Genomic DNA, 27061 nt, shown 5'->3' on the forward strand with positions numbered 1-27061 from the left:
AAAGAAAATAATAATAATAAAAATTAGCAACAACAACAACAAAAAAAAAACCAGGTGGAAGCTTTTACCACCAAGGCTAATGACCTGACCTCAGAGTCCCTACAACCCACATGGTGGAAGAAAATCCGACTCTCATAATTTATCCTTTGACTTCCACACATTCCCTGTGGTTCTCAACCACCACACACACACACACACACACACACACACACACACACACACAAATGTAGGAGCTGGAGAGTATGCTCAGAGTTAAGAGCAGGGATGGATCTTGCAAAGGGTCAGGCTTCAGCTCTCAGTACTCACTACCTAGCAGCCCAGATCCAGAGACCCTGACACCCTCTTCTGGCCTCTACAAGCACATAGTGCACATACAGACACATAAGCACTCACACATCACACAAGGAAGTATAAATGGAGGCTGGAGAGAAGACTCAGCAGTTGAGAGCACTGGATGCTCTTCTAGAGGACCTGGGCTCAATTCCCAGCTCACAACTGTCTGCAACTCTAGTTCCAGAGGATCTGACACTCTCACACAAACATGCATGCAGGCAAAACACAAATATGCATAAAATAAAAATATAAATAACTAAATCTTAAAACAAGTGAATGTAAAAAAAATCTAACAATGCAGGTATTTATATAATAAATGTATAAAATGTGTGAGTAATCCTCTAAACTTCATCAAATGAAAGTTTGGGGAAATAATAGAATGTTTTCCATTGTTGTTTTTGTTATTATTTTGAAACAGCTTCTTTCAAACTTTCAGAATGGGCTCAAACTCAGGGTGATCCTCTTGCCTCTGAGTGCTGGGAATGCAGACATGTATCATCATACCCTCCTTGGGAAAGGGATTTCGAGACTGCCTCCTGTTTGGGAAGCCTGCCTGCCTACCTTAGTCCTCACCAAATTGTGACTGGGTCTTTCTCCTCCCCCCACAACCCCAGACTGGAAGTCTTCAAAAGCAAGAAGCAGACCTAGTCTTGTGTGAGGTCTCAGGGGAGGGTGAAAGGAAGAGAAACAGATGAGAAAGAAAAGAAGCAGAGAGAGGCATGGAGGCAAATATGGGAACAAAAGGTAGAAATGGCTCAGAGCAGCCCTGGGAATTGACAAGAAGACATGAGTAGGTAAGAGGAATTATGAGTTCAGATCTCACGCCTTCCAGACTCTCTGTCCTGCCTCACCCTGACCAAGCCAGGCCTAGCTCAGCCCTTCATTAACCCAGCATTACCTTGTCCTACCCAATCCATACTCCATCCAGTCCCACTAGCCCAGCCCTAACAGCAGGGTCACTCACAAAGGCTTATGGTGGAGTCTGAGGCCATGGCCAACCGCAGCCTCTTAGAACCCCTCCAACTGTCATAGAACGCACCCCACCCCCAGCTGCTGCCTAGCCCAAATCCCTGAGTGCTGTCTAGGGACAGAGAAACAGAAAGCTGGAGCCACAGATAGAGGGACACATAGTCTTAGAGCCGGACTGACAAATATCCAGGAAGCCATGGGAGTGCCTGGAAGCAGAGGCTGATGCAAACTGAGTACATTCAGAGACTAACCCCATCCTGCTCTTCAACATGGACCAGAACGCCTCTGACCTCCAGAGCAAAGAGACAGCAGCTCCCAACAGCAGGCAAAATGAAACGCAAGACTCTCTGAATGTGACCTCGAACCTCTTAGATGCCACCCAAGGTCAGAAGGCCATCACGCAAACTCCTTTGCCCATCATCCACATTCGTAAATTAAGCAACGTGGAACCGTCATCGTCCACGCCTATGCCCCGAAGGGTTAGCATCCAGGAACCACCAGCATCTGTCTTTCTCCCTCGCAGGGTTAGTACACTGAGTTCATCATCCCCATCCACCATTCTCCCTCGAAGGTTAAGTACTCAAGAGACCCTTCTTCAGGGTTCCCAGTCCAATGTACAAGACATACAGTCTGTGGCCTACAATCGATGGCTCAGTTCCAGAGAGTCTTCTTCCCTTAACCATAATCGTCGGCTCGGCATCCTAAGCTCTCATACCCTGTCCAGTGCCCAGTCAGAAATTCGCAGCTCACAAACTGAAACTGAAAGCCACTCCTTCACACCCCAGTCATATAGCCCCAGCAGAAAACAAATGCGGCCCAGTGTGGATGTCCCCCCGTCCATAACCCAGAGCCCACAGGCCAGCATCAGAAGTTTCGAGTCCTTTGTCTGGGACTCCAAGGACAGCTTCAGAGAATTTTCAGATGACTCTTTGTCCAATCACAGTATGCTAGGCAGCGCCTCAAAACTGTCCAGCATTTCTACTATAACGAACTATAGTAGGTAAGTACAGGAAGGATGTGGGGGTGGCAGGGGGCCCTATTCCAGCCTGGAGTTCTACAACTGCATTTGAAACTAGGGGTGTAGCGGTGGGTAGAGGAATACCTGGGTGAACATAAAAGATAAGCGTTTTTGTTTTTGTTGAGATGGGGGTCTCGGGGTCTCTCTACGTAAACAAAGCTGGCCTTGAGCTCAGAGACCCTCATGCTTCTGTCGTCTGTGCTGTCTAAAGGCCTGTGCCACCAAGTCTGGCTTCTCAGATTTGAAGGGTTTGAAGGATTGTGGGTGACTAGATAGGGTAGATGGGCTTCCTGCTGACTGACGCCAGTTACATGATCTGTCACAGGGTTCAGAGCAAATACTGGACACTGCTTCCCATAGGCTGGAGGCTGTTGCTCGAAGCCAAGAAGATCAGCAGGCACCTTAGCCTGGTGCTGACTGTGGCCGGCATGGTGATGCTCAGCCTTATCGCCTTGTGGAAGCCCTGGATCCACTTCCAGGTGCCTCTAGTACCCCCAGGGGACCCTGCTGGCCCCCAAACCATCCCCATCGACACCATCTTCTTCATGCGCTGCCCTGACATCTCCTGCATGAATGAATATGATAAGAATGCATGTAAGGCTGGCCCTGTCCTCACCCCTCCAGAGATCCAGGTCTCCTCCTTGTCCCACAGAACATCAAGAACAGTTCTCCCCTGAGGTTACGCTGATACCCACACAATGTCCTCATGACCAAGAGCCTGATGTCACTAACCAAAAAGTGTACCTCACGTGCCAGATCTGATGCATGCAATACCCTTTTTTTTTTTAAGAGCAGCTGGTGTGTGCATGCGAATGCATCTGTGTGTCCTTGTGTGTGTGGACGCCAGAAGACAACTCAGGTTTTGTTCTTCAGGAACGATCTTAGTAGGGGATTCGATTACTATGATAAAACACTATGACCTAAGCGACTTGGGGAGAGAAGGGTACATTTCACCTGCAGTGAGTCAGCATCTGTTTCATTTTCCTGGCTCTTAATTCAATCCTGGGTGGTCTACAAGGCTTATAGCCACCTGTAACTCCAGTTCTAGGCAATCTGATGCCCTACTATGGCCTCTAATAGTACGTGTGTGCCTGGGGGGGGGGGGTCGCGTATGTCTGTATGTCTGTGCCTGTATTTGTCTGCGTCTCTGCATGTTACACAGGTGGAGGTTGTAACAGAGGTTGATGTCAGGCACTTCTCCACCTTTCCATCTTAATTTTTAAGGATGTATTTATTGGAGACAAGCTGTCACTATGTAGACCAAGAGCTCACAGAGCTCCATCTTCGTCTGCTTCCTAACAGCTGGGGTTAGAGGCATGCACCACCATGACCACCTATTTTAAATCTTGTGTGTGTGTGTGTGTGTGTGTGTGTGTGTGTGTGTGTGTGTGTGCGTGCGTGCGTGTGTTATGTACATTAGGTGCATGTTCTCACGGAAGCCAAAGAAAGCATCATATTCCCTGAAACTGGAGGTGATCGTAAGCCACCAGTGTAGGTGCTGGGAACTGAACTCAGTCCTCCAGAAGAGCAGCAAGCACACTTAACTGCTAAGCCATCTCCAGCACAGGCCTAGGGTTGTTGATTCTCCTATTTTCCCAGATTTGCTGGACATGGCCTGGGCCTGCCTCCTCATCTCCGGTGTCATGAGTTTCTGTGTGTGCATGGGTCTCATCAGCACTATATTCTTCCCTAGCACTAACCTGCCCTTGATGGACTTCTCTCTCTTCATCTGCAGCCTCTTGACAGGTATGTTACTACAATGCTTCCCATGGGTGCCCATCACAAAGGCTAGCCCCATCCCCTCTATACTCAGCCTATCCCAGATCCATCTTCACCCTCATCCCCAGCTCCTTACAGATCTCTAGCCATCATGATGCCTCTGGCCGTGAAAACAGCCTCACTGTCTTAGCTCTCATGTCATTGCCAGCAAATCGAAACCCTAAGTCGTCCTCCCTGACACCTGGTCCACCCCCACCTCATCCTGAATACCTTACTCTCCACAGCCTCTTCACAAATCTCAACACCCAACTTGGCCTCAAGCCTCATTCCCCTCCATGACTGTCTCAAGGCCAACCCAACCCTGTCCTTCTGAGAAGCTCAGCCTCATCCTCAGTCCCAGTCCAACCTTAGTCTCACCTCCTTCTCAGTCCACACTCCAACCTACCAGCTGGGCACTTCCCTCTGAAACCCATCCCAAGCAATTCAACCCCATCCTCTTTTTTCAACAAAAACCCAAGGACACCTTCCACCTATTCTCATCGCCAGCACTTCCTGGACCCCAACCTCCATACCAGCTCCATGTGGACTTCTGTCCCAGTTTTCCACAAGCTACTTCATCTCTCCAAGTGGAACTTTTCATTTTTCTGTTTTAAAAAACTGGGTCTCATATAGCTGAGGCTGACCTTGATCTTCATATCTATGTAGCCAACTGTGTCCAGTGTGTCCGTGAACTTCTGTTCCTCCTGTGCTGAGATAATAGGTGTGTGCCGTCATGCCATGTTTATGTGGTGCTGGGCATGGCCCAGGAATTTGTACATGCTAGGCGAGCGTTCTACCAACTGAGCCACATCTCAGCCCAGTGGAGATAATATTTTCTGCTGTGTGAAAATGTAGGGAGTGTTCAATTAGAAAATATTAACTCGGTGACTTCTGTCACCACATTGAGCGCCATGATGTTTCCGGCTAATCTAACTAGCTAGGCAAGCACCCTCTTCCTTCCTCACCCCTCTGTGGGTGCTCCTCCTTACCCAGTAGATAAGGTCGGTTCTTTGGTCAAGGTCATATAAATAACTGGAAATCCCCTGCTAAAACCTCCAGACAAGTTTCTAGGGTCCATACAAAGCACATAGGGTAGTGGTAGGTCTAAGACTCTGGGCATACGTAAACGAGGTACTCTATGTGGTCTCCCTTCAAAGAAGTCATGAATGGTGGCACAGGTCTAACATCCCAGCATTCAGGAAGCTGAGGTCTGAGGATAACTGAGATAGAGAGAGGGCAGCACGTCATGCTAGTTTGATACCTAACACTCACTGAGATAATCTCCCAGCCTCGCCCGAGCAATACAAAATTGACATGCTGATAGAACATCTCATATCCACACACATACCCAGACTGGGAGAAGTTGAGGACATTTTAATTAGGCAACAAGTGATGTTGTACTCCTGTCTTTCAAAGGAAATGACCATAACTACCAGTTCTATCATATAATATCTTTTGTAGAAGAACAACAGTGCTGAGAACAGAGCAGTGCTGAGGACAGAGAGCAGTGCTGAGGACAGAGAGCAGTGCTGAGGACAGAGAGCAGTGCTGAGGACAGAGCAGTGCTGAGGACAGAGAGCAGTGCTGAGGACAGAGAGCAGTGCTGAGGACAGAGAGCAGTGCTGAAGACACAGCAATCTGAAAACAAAGAGCATGTAACTTCTGTCTTCTAGTCACTGGCTCCTGTCTGCTTCATCTGGTAGTTCTTGCTATATTATCACTGTGTCTGTTTCTGAGACCAAGGCTTGCCTTGCAACCCTGGCTGTCCAGAAATCCCAGCCACCTTCTTGCTTCAGGCTTCCTACTGCTGGGTTGAAGGCAGCACACTCCTAATGGTCCTAATATAATTGTTGAGACCGCAAAGGCAACTGGCGGTTAAGAGCACACACTGCTCTGGAGGAGAGTGGAGTGCTGCTCCCAACAGGCACATGGCAGCTCACAGCTGCCTGTAACTCCAGCTCTAGCGGGAACTACTGCCCTCCTCTGTCATTTTGGGCACTGCAAGCAGTTGTGCACACCAACACTCACCCCATACACACACACACACACACACACACACACACACACACACACACATAACTAAAAAAATAAAATAAGCCGGGCATGGTGGCGCACGCCTTTAATCCCAGCACTCAGGAGGCAGAGACAGGTAGATTTCTGAGTTCAAGGCCAGCCTGGTCTGCAAAGTGAGTTCCAGGATAGCCAGGGATATACAGAGAAACCCTGTCTCAAAAAACAAAACAAAACAAAACAATAATAATAATAAATAAAAATAAAATAAATCTTATGTATAATTGTTTTAATATAGGCCACAATTAATAGAAAATGCCTTAGTTTAAAATGAGGCATTTGCAGTCAGATAATTCTATTTTAACTGAACATCTTGTGTTATTTCCAATAACTCAAAAAAAAAAAAAAAGGCAAGTTCTATCCAATCTGAATAAGAGTTTCTTTTTTTTTCCCTTTCCGCAAATTATCTTCAATTCCTATTGATTCAAGTTATCTAAAATGATTGAATTCTCTCTCTGTGGCTCCAGATTCTCAACATTAAGGAGGCAATAATAATGAGAATCTGTCACCGTCTTTGAGGTTTACAATGGGTCCTGACATACCACTCACCACACACCCTCATCACTCACCACACACCCTCATGATGGCCCTCAAAGATGAGCTGGTGGTGATACCCACTGGAGAGATGAAAACACTGAAGCTCAGACACACAAGGGACTGCTCTAAGGTAAGGGGCAGAGGCAGGGTAAGAGGCCGGGCTTTTGAGTCCCAAAACCTAACGAAGTCTCACTTCAGGGTCCTGTCAGGAATCCAAGGGTGGAGGTTTAGGGTCTGGAGATCAAAGACATTAGAGGCAATGTAGTGGCACATGCTTGCAATCGACCACTTGGGAGGTTAGAGCAAGTTATCAGCAAGTTCAAGGGCAACCTAAACTACACAATGAGTCCAGTACCTAGCCTGGGCTATAAATAGAGTAAGATCTTATCTCCAAATGATGACAACCAAAAGGAAGGTAGGAAGTGAAGGAGGGAGAGAGAATGGAAGGAAGGAAAATGGAAAGAGAAACAGAGGGAAGAAGTTACAGGAAGAGAAAAAAGAGATCTGCAGATGTAGCTCAGCTGATAGAGCACTTGACTAGAGGACACAAAGCCCTAGGGTCCATCCCCAAACTGTATACACTGAGCATGGCATGGTGATGCATGTCTGAGACAGGAAGAATTCAAGGTCACCCTCAGCTGCATAAGGAGTTTAAAGAAACCAGTTTAAAGAAAGCCACAGCCTGTGACTACACCTGGGGGGAGTGGGGAAGGAAGTCACACCCGTTCTGTGCTACACAGGGATCAACATCATTCTGGGGGTCCTGTTCTATCTGATGCAAGCCCGAAAGTTCCTACAGGAAGGCATGACCTACACCCTGGGAAGCAGTTTCTACCTTGCCTGGATCAATGTCTTCTTCTTCTTCATGATTGGTCTGGCTGGGCTCAGTGGTGCAGATGGTGTTGTGGGCATTGTTGGGAGTTGGGATAGGGTTTCACACAGGGCCAGGGAGGATGGGACTGGGCTTGGAGTCAGGGCTAGGGACAAGGTGAGGGTGAAGTTGATTTGGGGTTTAAGGATGGAGCAGGGTCTGTGTGAGGAGGGTGTAGGTACCAGGTGAGGCTAGCTAGCTCACTGACCTCTGTGTTCTCTGCCCTCTTTCTTTCTCAGGTTTCTTCTCCTATCTGAACTACATCAACTTCTGGTCTATCCTGTCACTCCAGGCCATATGGTCTTAAGACATGACAATGAACTAACAATGGCTGTCAACTGCCTGACAACCCCCCCCCATACTCAAGTTATGTAACTTCTGACTCCCTTCAACCCAGAATACTAATTTATATTTTAAAGAAAAATATTTTATGCCCAGGATATTTCTTTATTTGGCTCTGTATGTTGAACAAAGCATTTCATAGAACTGCCATATTTCCTTGCCCCCTACCTTGTCCATCTTTTTCCTCCTAAGTAGAGGGATAGAAGAGGGATGCTGTAAAACATCAAAGGTCGGAAAAGAGACTGGGGTGAGGGTCCTCAGTAAACAAATGGCAGGGTTTCGTTTTGTTTTGGATGGGTTTTTGGGGTGTGTGTGTGTTAGTTTTCAAGACAGGGTTTTTCTGTGTAGCCATGGCTGTCGTGAAACTTGCTCTATAGACCAGGCTGGCCTCAAACTCATTGAGATCTACTTGCCTCTGCCTCCAGAGTGCTGAGATTAAAGGCGTGAGTCACTGCCACCTGGTCACAAGTTGCTTAAGCTTGTTAAACAGTTGACTTTCTGTCGTGGTTTGTTTGTTTTTGAGGCAGGGCCTGTGTTGAGTAGGCTAGCGGGAGTGCAGAGATGGGCCTGCCTCTTCCTTCTGAATGGTAGGATTAAAGGTGTGCGTCACTGTTCCCTGGCTCCACCCTCAATACCTCACCTTTTCTGAGAAAATCCTGCTCATATCCTCAGCTCCCCTCCCGTCCTTTCCTGCAGTCCAGTCTCCCCGCCCCTTTCTCTTCTTCCCAAAGGCCCCCAACACAAGCCTGTTCAGTGTTGAGCTTGGGGAGGGAGGTGTGGGGCCAAGAGTCCTCTGATGAATGGGGAAGGGTTACCGTGTCCCAGGCAGGGAAACGAGGGCCCCTTTGCTCACTTGCACAGGTCTGGAGACTGTTCCTGACTACCCCCATGACTCATAGCAAAACCGAGCCACTTGGGACTCAGTTTCCTTGTTTGTAGAATAGAGGCAATGATATACTACACAGATCCAACCTTTTGATATGACCACATAATATTATCTACAAAGTTCATAACCAAGAACTGCGTGATCAAAGGGCGGAGAGACGGTGTGGTGATTTGACTAGGGATAGCCCCCCCCCACCCCCAGAGACTCACGTGTTTGAATGTTGGCCCGTGAGAGTGGTGCTATTAGGAGGGTTGGCCTCGTGGGAGTAGGTGTGATCTTGTTGGAGAAGTGTGTCACTGTGGGGGGCAGGTTTCACCGTGAGGTCTCTTATGCTCAAGCTCCGCCCAGTGTGGAACACGGGCTCCTTCTGCTGCCTGTGAATCAAGATGTAGATCCCAGCTCCTCCAACTCCATGTCTGCCTGCACACTGCCATGTTTCCCACCATGATGATAGTGGACGAGACGGAACTGTAATGTAAGGCAGCCCCAACTAAATGTGTTCCTTTATAAGAGTTGCCTTGGCCATGGTGTCTCTTCGAGGCAATACAGCCCTAAGACAGATGGCCTAGTGGCTAAGAGTTCCTGCTTGCTTTCCCAGAAGAGTGAGTGCAGTTCCTAGCATCCATATTGAATGCCTCACAACTGCCTGCAACTCCAGCTCTGCCCTTCTAGCCTCTGCAGGTACTGCATTCATACATATGCATATGCCCCCCCCCGAACATGCACTCACACAAATGAAAATAAAAATAAATTTGAAAAAAAGAACTGTATAATTATCAAAAAAAAAAAAAAAAAAGTCACGAGGGTCTGGACAGATGGCTCAGCTGTTAAGATTTGCAGAGAGCCAGGGCTTGATCCCCAAAACCCTCGTGGCGGTTTCCAAATGCCCAGAACTCCAATTTCAACACTCCCATCTGACCTCTAAGAGTACCAAGCACACACACATGTGAGCAAAACACTCGTACACATAAATCTAAAATAAGCACATTCTATTTTCAAAGAAAAAAATTTAGATGTGTTCTCATGTATTTCAGACCGGTCTGGAACTCACTATGTAGCCAAGATGGGACCTAAGTTCTCAGTCTCTTGCTGGCATTCTAGGTGGGCACCACCATTCCTGGTTTAATGTTAGGGATGAACCCAACACTTCCTACACGTTGGACAGACACTCTACCAACTGAGCCACATTCCCCAAGCAAATTTTTAAATAGAGCTGAGCAACTCTATGTCTTATACTAGATCTGCAAGTGATCAAATGAACACGGTCTCAGTACTGTGCAGACGGATGCAAAGTATGTGCCCATAGATGAAGGTAAGGGGGGTCCATGCTACGGGGGGGGGGGGAGAGAAAGGTGTCTTATTTTTCTGTTGCTATGATAAAACACCCAGATAAACGCCACATACAGGGACAGGTTCACAGTTCAAAGTGCAGTTCAGGAGAGGTAAGGTGAGGGTCAAGGAGGCAGGAGTTTCCATTATTGCTGCTGGTCACACTGCATCTGCAGAGGGACTTTTGCACTGGCGCTCAGCTTTCTCCATGTATGCAGCCCACGGTTCCCCAATAGTGGGTGTGCCTTCCCAGGTCAACTAATCCAACTAAGATAACCTGTGCATGCTCAGAGGGCTAAGCTAACCTATACTAACTCTCCACAAGGTATGCTCCAAAGGCTTGTTTCCTAGGTGACACCAGATTTGGAGAAGTTGACCATATTAACCATCAGTGTGGTAACAGGAGCCAAGCACAGACGCAGACAGGGAGCTCTCTGAGCTCAAGGCCAGCCTGTTCTATAGAGAGGCCTTGTCTCATGAACCCGTTGACTTTCCTCTGGTGTGAGCCAGCAGCAATAATGGAAACTCGTTGCCCTAAGAGAAGAATCTTTCCCTTTACATCGGACCACTAGGTTCCAAGGCCAGTCTCCTCCGTGGCACGAGAAAGAGCCCTAATGAGCAGAGGGCCAGCTAAACAAAGAATGCTCAGGTCACATTAAGGAATCTAGAGCTTAAAGAGTGTAACATGGAAGACTATTTGGAGGGCAAATCGAAGAAGAAAAAGAGAACTGGTATGAGGTGCAGACTTTAAAAAAAAAAAAAGTTCTATGAATTCTGTGGTTGAGGACCCACCGCCAGCTCATCCAAGAATTCAGAAGCCCGACCCTTATCCCCAAGACCTCGGGGGTCCAGCCCTCCGCCTCCTTCCTCAGACCCAGCAGTCCCTATCGCAGCCTCCAGATTTCAGACCCTGTAGTCCAGCCCTCCAGCCTCACGCCCTCATCCACCCTCCCTCACACCCAGGGGTCCAGACCCAACCTGCCCTCCTGGCACAGGGAATCCCCGCCTCTCCGCCCTAGCGTCCCGCACATCACAGAACCCAGTCCTCTAACTACACCACGCCCCTGGTTCCCTAACAGTCTGCCAGTCTGTGCTGGTCCTGCCTCCCGCGCCGCGGCTGCGACTACGGCCGGCTGAGCCCTTCTTAGCGTCCCCCACCCACCCCAGCTTCTGCAGCAAAGAGGAGCTAGCAAGCCGCGCTGGCAAGCCGGGGGACTTCCGGTGGGGGCTTTCTCGTCCCGCCCTCTCCTTGGGAGCTGTCTAAGAGCTGCCTGACGGGAGTAACAGAAGAACCTTTCAGATATGTCCTTCATCCTCTTCATCCTCTTTGGGAACAACATACCTTATCACCTGATCGGGACTGTCGTAACGGCAACAGACGTTTATTCTTTCTGCCACCGTGAAAGCGGGATTCCCCCGGCTCAGGCGTAAGTGTGGGCTACCGCAGGGCGGGGCCTAGGGCCGCTGGAGGCGGGGCCTTGCGAGCGCGATGGGTGGGACTGACGGGCGGCGCGCGCTATAAATGGGGACACGCGGCGGTGGCGCGCGCCCGTGGCGATCGCGTGTGAGGTGAGGTCTGTCCCGGTGTCTTTTTTCCCACGGTGTTGGCCTCGGTGCCTTCCAGCCTGTGGTGCTGCTTTGCGCCCGGGGAAGCGCGTGTCCCGAGGTGTCCATGGCCTGGTCACGGGCGTACCTGTCGCGCGGACGGGCTCAAGGGCGCTCTGCTTGGGGCCGCGGGCGCGCTCGGGTTGGAACCTGGGTGTCTCTCGAAGGGGCGGATGCGGGTACTTTCGGGACGATGCCTTTCGCCAGGTCTGTGGAGCTTGGGGTGCCGGGCCAGGCCTTCCTTTGTCTTGCCTTAGCCGGGCTACGCCATTTCTGCTGCTCGCGTCGCGGGTCTTGTCCGCCATCTTCCCGCTTTTTAGGCGACAGGGAGGGGGGGGCGTGTGTGTGACATAGAATCTTTCCTCCCAGTGACGGCCCCGTGCTACCTGCAGGTTCTCTCCGTAGGAAATCTCTACCACTGCCCCTCCCCCGTGTGGGATTTTGGCAATTTTGTGCAACCTAGAACACAGGAGGGCTGGAGGAGGATGGGGTGTAGGGGCAGATACACGATACGGAGTTACCAAGGCGGAAGTGAGTGCACGTGGAGGACTGGACTGCTTCGGAGCAGCAGGTAGGAGTAGCCGAGGAGGAAGGGAGCCAGGCCTTTGTTCACCTGCAAGAGTACTAATACAGTGGCTACACGATGGTCTTGTTGGGCCTGATGGTACAAGCATTTTCGTCTCAGCTACTCAAGTAAATTACATATTTCTCCCAAAATATTTTAACCACACCTTTGCCTCTAAACCAATCTTCTTCTGCCTACTTACTGGTCAGTGCCATTATCACACTTGATTAGACTCTTGCCTCTTGGGATCCTACTGTTCTCTCTGTGTTCCTTGCTAAGTCATCTCCCAGACAGCTTTCACAGGCTGGTTCAAATCTGGCTGAGTAAGTCACTGGGCCTTGTTTTTGTTTTTTTAATTTATTTATATATATATGTATGTATATATTATATACAAAATCTCAGCAGGGTTTTGCTTGTTCGCGTTTTGCTCTGTAGAACCCCCTTAGTCCTCCCACCAGGCTCTTCAGAAGGATGTGTGTCTTTGCAGGTTGTGTTTTTCAAGGTTACGAGCCAAGACAGGAGAACATCATGTCCATAGGGAATCTCTACTGGACTGGGGAACTTGGAGCATCTATTGGATTTTGTGTTTGTCAATCTTTTCTATTGTGTTAGCTTGGCCACCATCCCTGAAGGCAAGTAGCCTTGGCATTGCAGAAGGCCTGAGGCTCCTGTGATGTTTAGCACTGGGCTCCAAACATCCTTGAGGACACAGTGCCCCTCCAGGACCTTTGACACCTGGAGATCTGAGGACCTCTAAATTTGATGTTCTGTACCTGTGGGCTGTCCCCACACATAACCCTCACCAAGTCCTTTCGGTATTACAGGTGTATCTTGAAGCCACATAGCCATCCATCGTCATCTTACTGTGGTGAGAACCTTTACTTTTTAATCTGTCCACACCTAAAATAGTGTGCCTTCCTTTTTAGTTGCTTTCTATAAGTTGGATTTAATGAATCAGAAATTATAGGGTATTACATATTAAAACTCTTAACTTAAATGGGATCAGTCAGGTGTTGGTAAAGATCCCAGACCAACTCCATAACTCCATACCAGTCAGTGAGCCACCTCAATAATCCTAGGTGCTGAATGGAGCAGGTGCCTAAGACCTCTGTATGGTTACATAGAGAAGGTGGCAGTATTTTCTATCTTCTAAGAGTAAGGACTGGGTAAGGTGCAGAAAGGACCAAATTTTCAAATTCAGTAGAGAGAACAAAATGTCAGCATTAGCGCCTGCCCACTGGATTTGAGGACTGAAGACAATGTACCTTTGAGCATCGCTTAGGGCCTAGCAAATAATTTGTACAAAAAAAGATACTTTTTTTTTTTTTTTTTTTTAAGAACCTTGAATTTATATAGGTTCCATTATTAAAATAACAAGCTTTATCAGAAGACAGGCATGTGTGTTATCTAAAAAAGAACAAGTTCCCAGCTCTAGAAGAATATGTCTCCTTGTTTCTTGGGTGTTGGGAACAGGAACAACAATGGCTCTGCTGTTGACCTCAAGATGTTTTCTGTCTGAGCATACTGGGCTTGGGCTAGTAACCAGGCGTTCTGCGTAGCACTGAACACATGGAGTCTCTGTAGACTGGGCAAAGATGTGAGCTGAAAAAGTACTGAAAGCTGAAGAGGAGTTACTTTCTATAGTTTGGATTCAAGGCCAGCCTGTGCTATATAACAAGACTGTTGGGTGGAGAAGAGGGTCGGTATTTGAAGCAAATGAGTTCACCACGTCTCACCAGGGTCTGAGGCAGGTGTCATTTCTTCCCCAAGTTGCAGGGTGGAACAGTGGTGCTGACCTCAAACTCAGGCAGCTTGAAGAGTTGGTTTAGGGGGAAACAGGTCTGGAAGAAGGGCAGAAGCCGCTTAGGGACATGTTCACTATACCCTGGAAATTCCAAACAGTCCTAGGGCTGAGCCATGAGACCAAGACCAGTCTCTTGTCTCATTTGCCCCACATTCCCCAGGGCACAGCAACCTCAGTCTGTCTACAGCATGCAGGTCAGTGTGGACAGTTGAGGGGTAATTGTGGCACCTGCTTATAATCCCAACATTCCAGGTGGCTGAGGCGGGAGGATCCTGAGTTAACATCCAGACTGGGCTACATCCAAAAATAAGTGAGTAAGATTGGGGGTGGGAGGGTATAGAGTGTATCAGAAATCTTCTACCTTGGGAGGTAGGAGCATCTTTGGAGTAGAAGGGCCAGCTTTGCCCACATAGACTGTCTTAAGCAAGGGAACAGGGAAGTGTTACCCCTAAGGGTCCTGGGTTCTCTGAAACCAAGTGTCAGCCATTCTCTTAGGTGGATTTCTGAACACTGGACTATACTGTCCCCCTTGGGACTTCACATGTCCCTAGGACCTTAGAAAGGGAGGGTATTAATATTACCAGGACCCCTCTGATGTTTAGCACTGGGCTCTGACCATCCTGAGGACATGGTGCCCCCAGGGACCTTTGACACCCTGGGGTCTGAGGGGCCCTGGCTACAAAGGGAGTAGCTGGAGAAGCTGTGGTCTTTGTGAGTCTCACCAGCCTTTCTCTTCTCTCTCTTGCCAACAGACAGAGGCAGTTCCTTCATACAAGCAGGCTTCCCTCCAGGTAAGCAGAGGGCTGCCTAAAGTGCTAGTGCAAACAACTCAGTTTAGACTCTGTGCTGTCGGTGTGTGTGTTTGGGGACCCCCGTGATGTCTAGCACTGGGCTCTGATCATCCTGAGGACATGGTGCCCTCAGGGACCTTTGACACCCTGGGGTCTGAGGGGTCCTGACTACAAGGAAGAATGAATTGGGGGGGGGGTGCCATGGTCTTCGTGTCCCTTGCCAATCTCTATCCCCTCTCCTTCCTGCCTTTAGGTGGTTTCTACAAACAGCCTACTTCCCTTCAGGTAAGAGCAGAAAGACTGGAGTAGGAGTCTAATGCTAATCACATGAACTTGGTTTACAGAAAAGTGTGGTTGAAGAAGCTAGACCAGATTGCTATAAGACATCTTGTACCATTCTTAGGAACCCCCATGATGTATGTAGCACTGGGCTCTGACCACCATGGTGACACGTTGTGCCTCCAGGACCTTTGACATCCAGGAGTCTGAGGGGTTTCCATTCTAGGGGGATGCTGGGTGGGAGTGTAGCCCTTTGTCTCACCTACCAGCTTGCCCTATGTCTTTTTGCAGCCTCTGCGACAGCATTGCTTCTAGCCCTCTTGCTATTCTTACCTTGAGACTGTGAGGGCCATGGCCGAGAGAGTGCTGGTGCCCACCCAGATAGGCCGGGGGGACCGCTACTACACATACACGGAGTTGTTGGCTATCTCACGGCGTTTCAAGCAGAACCCCAATGAGCTCATGGTTACCTGGATCCTGCGGGTGTATGACCAGGGAGGCCCTGCCCTGTCCCTGAATTCTGGGGAGCTGGGGCTGCTGGGTGACCTCACCCACGATGCCATCTTTAACTACCGCTGCAAGGCCCTGCGGGGGGCTGGCTGCCAGACACTACTGAGCTGGCTGCTGCAGGCCTGGCGTCAGCGCTGGGAATCCTCCTTGCATTTTGAGGCCACTGAGTTACCCTTCAGACCCTGGACAACCATGGAGGAAGGTATCCAGCTGGTGCGCGAGCTGGGCATGATTGAGTGGATCTACCTTGACCCAGAGGGGCCCGTGGACCTGGCCCCAGAGGATGTGGCCTTCACTCAAGGCCTGCAGCGGCGCCTGCTCACAGCAGCACCCTCTGAGCTGCGGCTTTCACTGGTCAGCCTGCTGGTACGCGGCATGACAGTATTGGAGGCTGTGATGGAGATCCAGACGATTGCTGATGTGGGCCTGCTCTGGCGCCAGAGCCATCCAGGCCGCACCAAGCTCATGTTGGGTCCCAACCCAACTCGTAAGGACCTCCTAGGCTGGCTGCTCAGCCATGGTGTACCCCGGGAGCAAGTAGACAGACAGCCCACCAAGGTACTCCTAGAACTCTACATCAAAGAAGCCAAGCGCAGTCGTGGCCACCCCAACTATGGGCTGAACGAGGAGCAGCCCCCACCACCCCCTTACTCCGACCAGGCCTGTGGGGAAGAGCAGCCGGTGCGTCATGACTAAGTCCTGGACTGACATCAAGAGGACACTTAGACCCAGGGTGGAAGGTGGGAAGATGAATTGCCGAGAGGCTGCCTGTAACCCAGGTGGCTAGGAAGCAGCTTGGGGAGCACCGTCCCCACACTCCCACCCCACAGCACTTAATGCCAAGCTCGGCTGCCCCAAAGAGAAGTGTGCATGTTCCTAGCCACACCGTCCATATGGAAAGTGAGCCGCAGGTGGCTAATGATTGTAAATCTAGGGTGCTTATGGCCCTGGAATTAATCCCCTTGAGTTGGAGCTTAAGGCCATGCTAAGATGTGTGGCCACATCAGGATCCCCACCCTTCTGCCTCCACATGGGCCCCAAAGCACTCCATACAGGCTATCTTGAATTTTTTACTTTTTCAATGCAACACTTACATAGTATTTTAGGTATAGGCCGTACTTCCATGGACTTTTACTAGATGTTTGACACTTTAGGGCCAGTCTCCCTATTGTAAAGGCTTAACATTGCAAACTTTTCTAATGCAGCATTTTTACTTTATATTTTATTTTGAGCTTATGTGACACTTTGGTTTTGGGGAAAGAAGAACCCCCTTTTGTAAAGATTTTGCTTTGGGGACCCTGTCCCCGTTTTCTTTTAACCATGCCCTTCCCTTTTGAAGCACCTTCCAGCTGGGTCTGGTCTCCCTGGCTGCACAGATGGCCCCTGGCCAATGCAGATCTGGATTTAGTGGAGGGGCGAGGTGGGCAGCCCTGGAACTTCTGCCTTCGTGAGTTTCTATTAAATGGCTGGTTCATTGCCCTCTGTAGGGTGTGCTGTTTGATTCGGTTCCGGCGTGGGTAGAATCTGGGTGATGAGCTGGGTCCCGGGCAGGTGAGGCACAGGCGCACTTGCCCACCTTTGGCCTGTTTCCAGAGGATACTCCAGCGGTCTGGTGAGGAAAGGTGGGCTGGTGGGGGCCGGTCACAGCCACTGGCTGGCCTTATCCCCTGCCTCAGAGCCTGCGTTTGATTTGGGTTTATTTTGATTCTCCTGAATCAGATCCTCTAGTTCAAGCTGTACCTGGGTTCCAGGGTATGCTCCTTAGCTTCCTTAGAGTCTTAGGTCTTGAAGTACCTCCCCCAGATAGGAAACCTCTCAAGACAGGGAACACCTATTGGCTTTCCCAGTGTTGGGGGGGGGGGGCTCTGGGGAATGATGAACACAAGGCAATGGGCATGGGGCTCCAGGTGATGGCAATGACAAGGTGGCTGCTGGTAGGCTGCTCCTTAGGAGGAGGAGTTAAGGGAGGGCTTAGCATAGTGGTAAGTATGAAGCTTGCAAAGACACTGGCTACCTTAGACAATACCCTGGGAGATTCCCTATCTCCATCTGTTCTACCAATAAGAATACCGGGGGTAGAGTTGCTTAAGGCAATTAAGTCCTGTGTGCTCAGGCCACAGGTTCCCACCTGCACACGTGCTTATTGTGAGCCCTGACACCTGTATGTGCAGCACCTGATGGCAGCGTCCAAGCAAGCATAATGCTTGGGGCCCACCCAGCCTTCACCCCCACACGCGCATGAGCACAGTAAGTGACAAGCCAGAGCAGCAAGTGAGCACACGTGTTGGGATCCAGTGTCAGCTCATCCCCCCTCACACGGTCCCTCCCAGGGCCCGCAGGCATCTGGGCCTCCAGGCCAGAAGGCCAAGCCCCAGGCTTAGCACAGCCAGCACAGCCACAGCTCCGGCCAACAGGGGCACCGTGGCTGCAGGAAGAACATGGGGGTTGTGAATCCCAGGCCTTGGGAACTCCCCACTCCCACCCCAGCGTAGAGGGCTGTCACCTGGGGGGCTGGCAGGCTCATAAGAACCATGGCAGGGGGCCCCGTGAGCTGGAGGCCGGGCTGGAGCAGTCAGCTGCTGGAAGCGCCCAAGTGGACAGGGAGCTGGGCACCCAGGGACCCTGAGTGGCAGGGGTGGGCGGGAGGTGTCATTGCGGTAGATGAGAGAGACAGTGACATTCCTGGAGGTGGAAAGGACAGTAGCAACACTAGTTCCCCATCCTAAGGAGGGCCCATCCACCCAATGCCAAGCCATCACCCATCCTCACTCTCCATCTTCCTCCTCAGGTTCCCTGGAGCTTCCCCGGAATTCAAAGGCCATGCAGGCAGCGTAAGGTGGGGTGTTCCCATCGTAGAGGCCCAGGGCCCCCTGGAGGGCCAGCAGGGTGCTGTCATGCTAAAGAGAATTTCCAGGGATGGAAGCTAAATCAGAACCTCAGCACCTAGATTGACTCCAGTTAGAAGTAATCCCAGACCACTCCCATTCACCTCATAGGCATTCTATAGGCAATCTGTTCTGATTGTCCAGCCGTGCAGATTGTGACTGGGAAGTCCCCATTCTACAGTCAGTCCTTTCAGGAGGACTAAAGCCTTGCTCCTCTGACCCCCCCCCCCATCTTTACTGTGTTTCTAGTGCTGCAGTCTGAGTACTGTAGGAGATGAGGGTGAGCCGAGGCAGTGGACAGAGGCACAGGCACTGTAGTCTCACCACCACAACCCCTGTCACTCATGCAGCAGTGCCTGCCCTTCCCAAGGACTCACAGCTGAGTACATGACCATCTTGAGGGGCAGCCCCAGGCGCTGGGCCCGGGAGAAATTGCTGAGAATGGCATCCAGCAGGATCCCTGAGGGACGGACAGGAAGAGAGTATGTAGGTGCCCCCTCTCCACCTGCAAACCAGCTCCCCCAAGCCCACAGACCCCTAACCTTACCCCCTGTCAGCTGGGCCTTTTCTGCTGCTCGGGGTGGGCCCACGTGGGCCCTGATGTCCAGAGCAGAAATCTGTGACAGAGTCCTCAAGACATCTGGAGAGGCCCAGGATGGAAGATCAAGACCATGGGCACGCTGAGGGGGGAGAGGGAAAGGGTCTCAAGTGGGAGTCCTCGGTCACCCCCCATTAGTTTTGGGGGTGCGCGTGTGTACACATAGGTTAGAGGTTATCTGCATTTGTTCCTCAAGCCTGGCCCACCTCGTTTGTCTGAGAGCCTCACTGGCCTGGAACTCAACAAGTAGACCAGGATGGCTACTGAACCCCAGGATCTTCCTGTCAAAGCCTCATCAGCAGGATTTCCGTGTGAGTTGCTGCACCCAGCTTTTTCATGGAGGTACTAGGGATCTAAATTCCTCATGCTTGTGTGGCAAGTACCTTACACACAGCCAACCCTCCAGGCCCTGGCCCTCATTCAAACCCCTCAAAGATCAGCTCACCACAGTATGAGCCAGACCAAGCACCAGGCCAGTCCTTACCAAGCCCTTTCGGACCAGAGATGCCTTGGAATCTGACATTCGGTTTTCTAGAAAGATCCAATGAAATGGTACCAGGAAAGGAGATATTTATATATGCTTTGCCACCATCTTACCAGCCTGTCACTATCCCCGCCATGCAGATGGGGAAACCAGGGTACACAGAGCTAAATCCCTTGCCCTGATAAAACACCTAAGACAAGTGCAGATTTGAAATCCCCAGATGGGAGAGGTGAGAAAAGGACTCACCTGGCAGATCAAGGTATCCAGAACTTTCCATGCTCTGCGGAGTGGCTCTCCAACCAGGGACAGCCCAGTGAAGTTGCCCAGGCGGGTCAGGAAGTCCTGAGAGGAGGGAGATACAGGGCTGGATGAGTCGACTGATCGTTGCTTGGCGCCCAGCCACACCAGCCCACACCAGCCACACCTGCACTCACCGTCCAGCCCTCCAGGGCCTCCTGGTAGTCGGCTGCCTCTGTGGACTCTCTTAGCAGCTCATGGTATCGAGGACAGCTGCGCATGGGGAACCTCAGCAACTGGGGAAAACTGAGGCTCAGAGAAGGCAGCAGCAAGTGTGGGGTCTCACAGTTGGCCATGGGGGTCTCTGGCCCTCGACTCTCCCAGGTTCCCCTGTATCCGGCTGTGCTGGGCAGGGGTGGCAGCTTACCAACTCTGGACAGCTGGCTCTACCAGGGATCACCTTGCTGATCTCAGCTGTTCTGGGCTTCCTCTGCCCCTCTCCAGCTCAGTCTTGGGCTTTATTTCCATCCTTTTTTGTATATGTGGTGCTGGTTATAGAACCCAGTACCTTGGACAGACTAGGAAATCCTTCTACCTCTAAACCACACCCCCAGCTCCTCACTAGGGGATGCTAGGTGGGTAGCTTATCACTGGGCCACACTCCCGGACCCTCTTCACTAGAGGATTCTAAGCTGGGGGGCCTACCCCTAAACTACATTCCACTCCTCTTGTTAAACTGGGTTTTTTTTTTTTTTTTCATTTTGAGAAAGTCTCACTAAGGTTCCCAGAATGAGGTTGAACTCAAGATTCTTCTGTCTCTCCCACCAGATCAAGCCCCCTGACCTTGTCCTCAGACACAGGCACTGTGTGCACTGGAATGGGCTTCCAGTCAGTCTCAGGACTTCCAGGGGCAGCTTCAGGGAAGAGCCCAGCCAGGTTGGCTTGTGCGCTCTCCAATGTCCGGTCAAAGTCTGTGCTGCGGATGTACACCTGGGGTGGATGAGGGCAGCAGAGCGGGTGGACAGGCCGAGGGTCAGCAGGGTCCCAAATCAAAAACTCAGATTTAGTTTGAAGTAGGTAAGGTTAAAGGTCAGGAAGGAGGGGATCAAAGGACAGGCATTCGGGGTCAAAACTCAAGGTGAGTTCATGTGTCTAACTTTCAACTTTGAAAGTTGGGATCAAAGGTCAGAGTTGAGTGGTGTGTTGGATTGCTGGGGTCTGCTGAGATCAGATCAAGGGGGGCTGGGAGTAAGAGGTCAAGACGTAGAAGGTGGGAACTGAATGACATGGAGCTAAATTTAAGTACACAGTCCTCAGAGGAGTCAGGGGCCAGCCAAAGGAAGTGAGAAGACAGAAAAGGAAGGTCACAGTGCTGGTGCTAGAGAGCAAAGGTTGGAAGTTGGAAATGGGGGTGATACCCATTGGGGGAGTGCTTGCCAAACAGATCCTTACCAAGAAACCCACCCCCTATGAGACATCAAGTGGGCAAAGCAAACATCAAAGACAGAGTCGGGTTCAGAGGTCAGGAGGTCAGGATGGGGCGGTTGGAAATCAAGACGAAGGTTGAGGTCCAGTGAGTGGTAAGACAGATCTCTGAGAGAAGGTCAGAGGTCAGTGTGGATTCCCTACTGACTTAGAAGCCCACGGGGGGGGGGGGGTGCAGGTCAAATAGATGGAGATCAAAGACAAGAGGTGAAGACCAAAGGGGGCTCTGGGGTCAAAGGTCAACAAAGTACCTCTTCACGCCTGTACTCAGGGCTCAGGAAGGCCTTGTAACGCCTCCTCAGAAATCGGCCCAGTTCCAGCTGCTGGCGGATCCCCTCCTGGGGACAGAGGGGGCCTCAGCAGACCCTCATCGCCTGTCCCCTGGCCCTCTTTCTCACCCCGTCTCCCTCCTCACCTTAGTCAGTTGGCCCAAGCCTCGAGGCCACAAGGTGGAGGCAGCTTCCTTGTGTGGATCTGTGGGGTAGGAGGCCAGTGGGGCCCGGTCGCCATGTCGGAACACCTGGGGATGTTGGAGAACCAGGTCAGGACTGACTTGGAAGGTAGAGGGTGGCTCAGGTGGGGTGGGGGGCTTCGCACCAGAGCCACAAATAGCAGGGGCCCCTCCGGCAGGGCCTGGGGCAGCAACAGCAGCAGCAGCAGCAGCAGCAGCAACAAGGGCCTGACAGTGTGGCCCTGAGACCCGGGCTCAGCCATTTCCACAGAGAGCAGACGCTGAGCTCAGCCTCCGTCTGTGCCGTGGCCTCACCTGCTCATTAGCCTCAGACTCAGCCCCCTGCCAGCCCTGCAGGCCCCAGCACGCTCCTCAGCACTGAGGCGGCCTGGGATTAACCTAGTTCATCTTCACAGACCCCCCAGGAGATGCCCATTTGGCCACCAGCATCTATACTGTGCTGACAGGGAAACTGAGGCACAACAGGCTTACTGACTTACCTGAGGAAACATGTAGGAGTGGCAAAGTGGAGAAGTAGTCACAGGGTCACCCCCTGCCTAACCCCCAGGCCTCTCCATGGCTCTTGGTTTTCCTAAAATGTAAAGGATTCTCTGAGGCCTCCTTGGACTTTTTTGTTTTGTTTTGTTGTTTTTTGGGGCTTTTTTGTTCTGTTTTTTCGAAACAGGGTTTCTCTGTGTAGCCCTGGCTGTCCTGGAAGTCACTTTGTAGACCAGGCTGGCCTCAAACTCAGAAATCCACCTGCCTCTGCCTCCCGAGTGCTGGGATTAAAGGCGTGCGCCACCACGCACAGCTTCTCCTTGGACTTCTTGAAGATTTTGCGCTTTCCACACTGCATACACCTGGTTAAAGCCAACAGGGCCCTGTAGCAGAATACTCAGGTCAGAAGTCAGCTAGACGAGGTTTGATGCTCTCATAATTACAAGGTGTATGGTATTAGGCAAGTTCCTGTACCTCATCTCACAAAACAGATCAGACAAGGTCAAAGTGCATTAAGCACTTAAGACAACCCCTTTGCAGAGAGGAGCTGTTGGGAAGCTGTGTTGATGACCACATAACAAATGACCCTAAAATTTAGTGACTTATGTGTGTGTTCATGTGTGTGGAGGCCAGATGTCGGTTGTCTTGTTCAGTCTCTGAGACAGGGTCTCTCACTTACCTTGGAACTTGCTGATTCAGAACAGACCAAGCTCCAGGAATCCTCCTGTCTCAACTTCAACAAGCTCTAAGACTGCAATTACAAGCTGCCATGCCAAGGTCTTTCACACGGGTGTTGGGGAGATGAACTCAGTCTCCAACTTGCTTGTGGGGCAAATATGCCACTGAACCACCTCCCTACCCCAAGCTGAACACCCTAAGACAGTTGTCATTGCTCATGGGCTTCACGGGTCGAGCTGGGAGGGCTTAGCTCAGGAGGGAATCTAGCTGTTTACTTTTGGAGATTTTTTTTTTTTTTTGAACTGGTGGTTTGAGACAAGATCTCACTATGTAACCCTAGCTGTTCTAGAACTCACTATGTAGACCAGGCCATCCTCAAATTCACAGAGGGAATTCGCAGCCTCGCAGGTTCGGGGATTAAAGGTTTGCTTACTATGTCCAGCCATGATTTTATTTTTATTTTATGTGTTTGTATGTATGTGCATGAAGTGTCTGTGGAGCCCAGAAAAGGGCATTGGGTCCTCTGGAACTGGTGCTATAGATGGTGGTAAGCCACTGTATGAGTTCCGGAAACAGCCCGCGTCCTCAGCAAAGGCAGCCCAAAGTGGCTGGGTCTTGTTTAATACTACTAGCATTTAGACACATGCTGAACAAGTGCTGTCTATTACATCTTTAGCTCCAACACCCATTCCCCTTCTTAAATGTTGTAGACAGAACTGAACTACATTGCCCAGGCTAGCCTTGAACTCACTCTGTAGCCTGGGCTGTCTAGAACTCCCAACACTCCAACTTCAGCTTCCCAAATGCTCAGATAGCAGCCGTGTGTGTCACCATGGCTGCAAAGATCCTGTCAATTCCAACCATGTCTGCCTTTAATCCTAGCACTCAGGAGACAGACACTAGACCCTGACTCCAAAAAAAAAAAAAAAAAAAAAAATCCGTTAATCCCAAAGAACAAAATGGAGTGGGGAGCAAATTCTGCCCCCCCCCCGATGGCGGCATTCTCTATCTCCTGGGGTCCTCACTTCCTGCCGCTGTAACGATTGACCAAGCAGTGGCAGAGGCCCCCAAGCTGCCCTGGAGATCCCAGGTCCACATTTTGTGTGACTGGCTGGAAATCAAGATGTCCTCAAGTCACACTTCCACTACCAGCTATAAAGTGGAACCCCATTCCCTGCCCCTCCCGCCTCTTGGAGCTGTGTTCCACGATTCCAGTTTCAGGGCCAGCTGTGCCACCTTCCCTCAGCTGTCACATCACCATTGGGTGACATAATCTTGTGTCCCTGCCTGTCTCTTTATGAATATATGTATGTTCTATTTTATTTATGTATTTATTTATATGAGTACACTGTAGCTGTCTTCAGACACACCCAGAAGAGCTCATCGGATCCCATCACAGATGGTTGTGAGCCACCGTACTGAGAATTGAACTCAGGACCTCTGGAAAAGAAGTCAGTGCTCTCAACTGCTGAGCCATCTCTCCAGCCCCACGTGTTTCTTCTTTCTCTTCACGAAAAATGTATTCCACTTGTGAAGTGGGGGCACCCAGATGCCACAGTGCACATGCAGAGGTCAGAGGAAAACTTGTCAGTTCTGTGAGTTCAGAGACATAAACTCAGGTTGTTGGGCTTGTCAACAGACTACCCACTGAACTCTCTCAACAGCCCTTCATCTTTATTGTATTTATTGGTTTATTCACTTAGTAGCAGGGTCTCATCGTCTCAGGCTGCCTTTGAACTCTCCGCGCTCTCTAGCTGAAGATGACTTTGAACTCCAATCCAGAGAGAACAGCAGGGTTGCTAATCCAAGAAATTATTCCACATCCAGCATGGTGAAGCAGGTAGTTTATTGGGGTCACTCACAGGATTGTGACTCAAAAGCAGTTGCTGTATCGGAAAGTTCTAGACAGATGATGCAAGGAAGACAGATGTGTTGCCGGGGTCCTCTGTGCGCCTCAAAGGCAGCTCCGCTTAAGAATTCTCTCTTGGGGGCCTGAGAGATGGCTCAGCGGTTAAGAGCACCGGCTGCTCTTCCAGAGGTCCTGAGTTCAATTCCCGGCAACCACATGGTGGCTCGCAAGCATCTAGAGAGATGACCATGAGACCCGGTGCCCTCTTCTGTCCTGCAGGCATACATGCAGACAGAATGCTGTATACATACTAAACTAATAAAATTTTTTTTAAGAGTTCTCTACAGCAACCACCTACGTCTTCTATAGTGGGTGAATCTGGAAAAATGTCTTGAGTTTTGTGAGCCGCTTGAGCCATCTTCCCACCCTGGGCTGCAGAAACACCTGCACCACAAGCAGAAGTGCTCCTCTGTGTGGAGGTCAGAGGTCAAAGTCAAAGGTCTTGTTTGACTGCTTTTCACCTGTAGTGATCGTTCTCAGGGAGCCTGGAGTGCAAGCCCCAGGGCTTCTCCTGTCTGTACCTCCTCGTGCCGAGGTGGCGGCACAAGCACCATGCCTGGCTTTTGATAGGCGAGCTAGGGACTCAAACTCAGGTCCTCATGCTTAAGCACTTACCCACTGAGCCACCCCCGAGCTCCTCTGCTGGGGGGCGGGGGTTACTTAAAAAATGATGAAGACATCTTTGTGATTCACTGAAGGTCATTCCACTGTCAGGCGTCAGAGCTGGGATTAAGCCTGCAGGGGCATCACCCCAGGTGGCTTCTCACCCTGTGTGTCCCCCTCTCAGGGTCCAGCCTGAGGTATCACTGCAAAGAGCGAGGCCCCTCCAGTGGTGTACTCCTCTGTGCACAGCTGGTGGCCATCAGTGGGGGGTGGAGACAGTTACACACACACACACACACACACACACACACACACACGTATCTCCCCTCTCTTCTGTACCTCTAATAACCTGGAAAGTCATTCTAAAGGTATAGAGAGGAAAGAGCCAGGAACCTACAAAGAGCACTGAGTGGTCACAGTCCAAGTGCCTTGCTGCGGTCCCTGCAGTCCAGAGGTCGGAAGCTGCCACCCACCGCCACCAAGCTTCACACCGCGATGAACATGCCGCCACCTTCACAAGCTGGGGGACCAAATCTAGGCTAAGTCCTGACTGTTAGTTCCCACCCTTGCATCTGGCAGACACAAGGATGCCATTTTGCCTGTACCACCGGACCCCGCCCGTCTTTACGCCTCAGTCATTCTCCTGCCTCGATACCAGAGCCAATCTGTTACTTCCCTGCTCACACCTCTCCAGTGGCTCCCCAGCACACTCTAGGGAAGAAAAGAGAACCCAGTGTGGAGATCCGGGCCGTACTCTCCAATCTCATAGGTCTCGATGCTAGATTTAGGTACCATGAATGACGTTATACACCCACATCCCCTTCCCCACCAATCCCCAGTGTGAATGTCTCTTCTACCCAAAATGCCCTTCCCTGGTCTCCATGGTCACCATTCTGGTCTCCCCGACAACCCCCTCCCATTCTTGGAGCCTCTTTCCTGTCTGACTCCGAGGTCTGGGTGAGGGAGGCCAAGTGCTGTGTGGCTAGGACCCATGGCTATGAACTTGCAGGAAGTGAGGACAGGTGAAGGGACTGGGGCAGGGGTGGGGGGGAGGGAGGGGAGGGAGCTGACTCCTGACCTCCTCCCCCAGAATGTGACCTTGGCCATGGCCGTGTTCACCATCCTAGCCTCCATCTACTTCTTCAACAAGGTGAGGGGGAGGTGGGGTGGGAGGGCTGTGTCTCTCCTTTTTCTCTTCATTTGACCCTGGAGCTTTTATTGTCCTGAGCTGCCATCTGTCTTCTATCTCTGCTCTAGGCTCAGCAGTAAGAAGGCATGACACCCCAATCCACCAGCTTGGCCCCCGCCTGCTCTGCCATTGCGCTGGCCTCTGAGATCCAATAAATGTAACAGCACCAGACCAAGGCTCCCTGCTCCCTAAGCTCTGCTCCCCACAACCCTGTTCCTCATAGGTCCATGGACTGACTGCACACAACCATGGATCTCAGCAGGAAGGTGAAAAGGAGAGACCTGGCCCCTAGACCTGAGGAGGAGGCTTGAGACCTGTCCCTCCAAGTCTATGGGAGGAGGCCAGGCCCTGGACCTCTGAGTCTGAGGGAGGAGGCT

The 27061-nt window shown here is 50.9% G+C and overlaps 2 protein-coding genes, 1 long non-coding RNA gene and 4 other non-coding genes across 11 annotated transcripts; 6 read left to right on the forward strand and 1 right to left on the reverse strand.

Moving 5' to 3' along the window:
- The first annotated feature begins 11611 nt into the window (after window positions 1-11611).
- C1H19orf48 (chromosome 1 C19orf48 homolog) lies at window positions 11612-17153 on the forward strand. 5 transcript variants are annotated; one of them, XM_029546820.1, is made up of 7 exons: window positions 11612-11682; window positions 12111-12289; window positions 13108-13151; window positions 14340-14397; window positions 14840-14878; window positions 15132-15163; window positions 15449-17153. In XM_029546820.1, the coding sequence occupies exon 7, from the start codon at window positions 15509-15511 to the stop codon at window positions 16361-16363; it is 855 nt and encodes a 284-aa protein (XP_029402680.1). In that variant the 5' UTR covers window positions 11612-11682; window positions 12111-12289; window positions 13108-13151; window positions 14340-14397; window positions 14840-14878; window positions 15132-15163; window positions 15449-15508; the 3' UTR covers window positions 16364-17153. The 5 variants fall into 5 exon arrangements, with proteins under 5 accessions (XP_029402680.1, XP_029402688.1, XP_029402684.1 ...); XM_029546824.1 differs by having other exon boundaries at window positions 11669-11682; window positions 12124-12289; XM_029546821.1 differs by having other exon boundaries at window positions 11673-11697; window positions 12124-12289.
- On the forward strand, window positions 12946-13036 carry LOC115062969. Its single transcript, XR_003842865.1, has one exon. It is a non-coding gene; the product is annotated as a small nucleolar RNA SNORD88 (small nucleolar RNA).
- LOC115062968 lies at window positions 14671-14760 on the forward strand. Its single transcript, XR_003842864.1, has one exon. It is a non-coding gene; the product is annotated as a small nucleolar RNA SNORD88 (small nucleolar RNA).
- On the forward strand, window positions 14954-15043 carry LOC115062967. The gene has a single exon (XR_003842863.1). It is a non-coding gene; the product is annotated as a small nucleolar RNA SNORD88 (small nucleolar RNA).
- On the forward strand, window positions 15282-15374 carry LOC115062970. Its single transcript, XR_003842866.1, has one exon. It is a non-coding gene; the product is annotated as a small nucleolar RNA SNORD88 (small nucleolar RNA).
- An 826-nt stretch (window positions 17154-17979) lies between the features above and the next one.
- On the reverse strand, window positions 17980-22070 carry Acp4 (acid phosphatase 4). Its single transcript, XM_021222251.1, has 11 exons — window positions 21954-22070; window positions 21772-21876; window positions 21608-21694; window positions 20715-20861; window positions 20069-20167; window positions 19881-19976; window positions 19100-19232; window positions 18930-19012; window positions 18437-18564; window positions 18171-18349; window positions 17980-18092 (listed from the first exon to the last, which is right to left on the reverse strand). The coding sequence occupies exons 1-11, from the start codon at window positions 22068-22070 to the stop codon at window positions 17980-17982; spliced, it is 1287 nt and encodes a 428-aa protein (XP_021077910.1).
- A 4356-nt stretch (window positions 22071-26426) lies between these two features.
- LOC115064691 lies at window positions 26427-26855 on the forward strand. The gene is made up of 3 exons (XR_003844505.1): window positions 26427-26507; window positions 26586-26645; window positions 26753-26855. It is a non-coding gene; the product is annotated as an uncharacterized LOC115064691 (long non-coding RNA).
- The last annotated feature ends 206 nt before the right edge of the window (window positions 26856-27061 follow it).

The sequence above is a fragment of the Mus pahari genome, chromosome 1 (genome assembly GCF_900095145.1).
Source record: "Mus pahari chromosome 1, PAHARI_EIJ_v1.1, whole genome shotgun sequence".
Lineage (NCBI taxonomy): Eukaryota > Metazoa > Chordata > Mammalia > Rodentia > Muridae > Mus > Mus pahari.

Coding starts and splice junctions, on each gene's coding strand:
- C1H19orf48 (XM_029546820.1), top strand. CDS start 15,509: ATGGCCGAGAGAGTGCTGGTGCCCACCCAGATAGGCCGGGGGGACCGC.
- Acp4 (XM_021222251.1), bottom strand. CDS start 22,070: ATGGCTGAGCCCGGGTCTCAGGGCCACACTGTCAGGCCCTTGTTGCTG. Junction 18,565..18,929: donor AGATGGTCATGTACTCAGCT/GTGAGTCCTTGG, acceptor AATTCTCTTTAG/CATGACAGCACCCTGCTGGC. Junction 18,350..18,436: donor CCTGAGGAGGAAGATGGAGA/GTGAGGATGGGT, acceptor TTCCACCTCCAG/GAATGTCACTGTCTCTCTCA.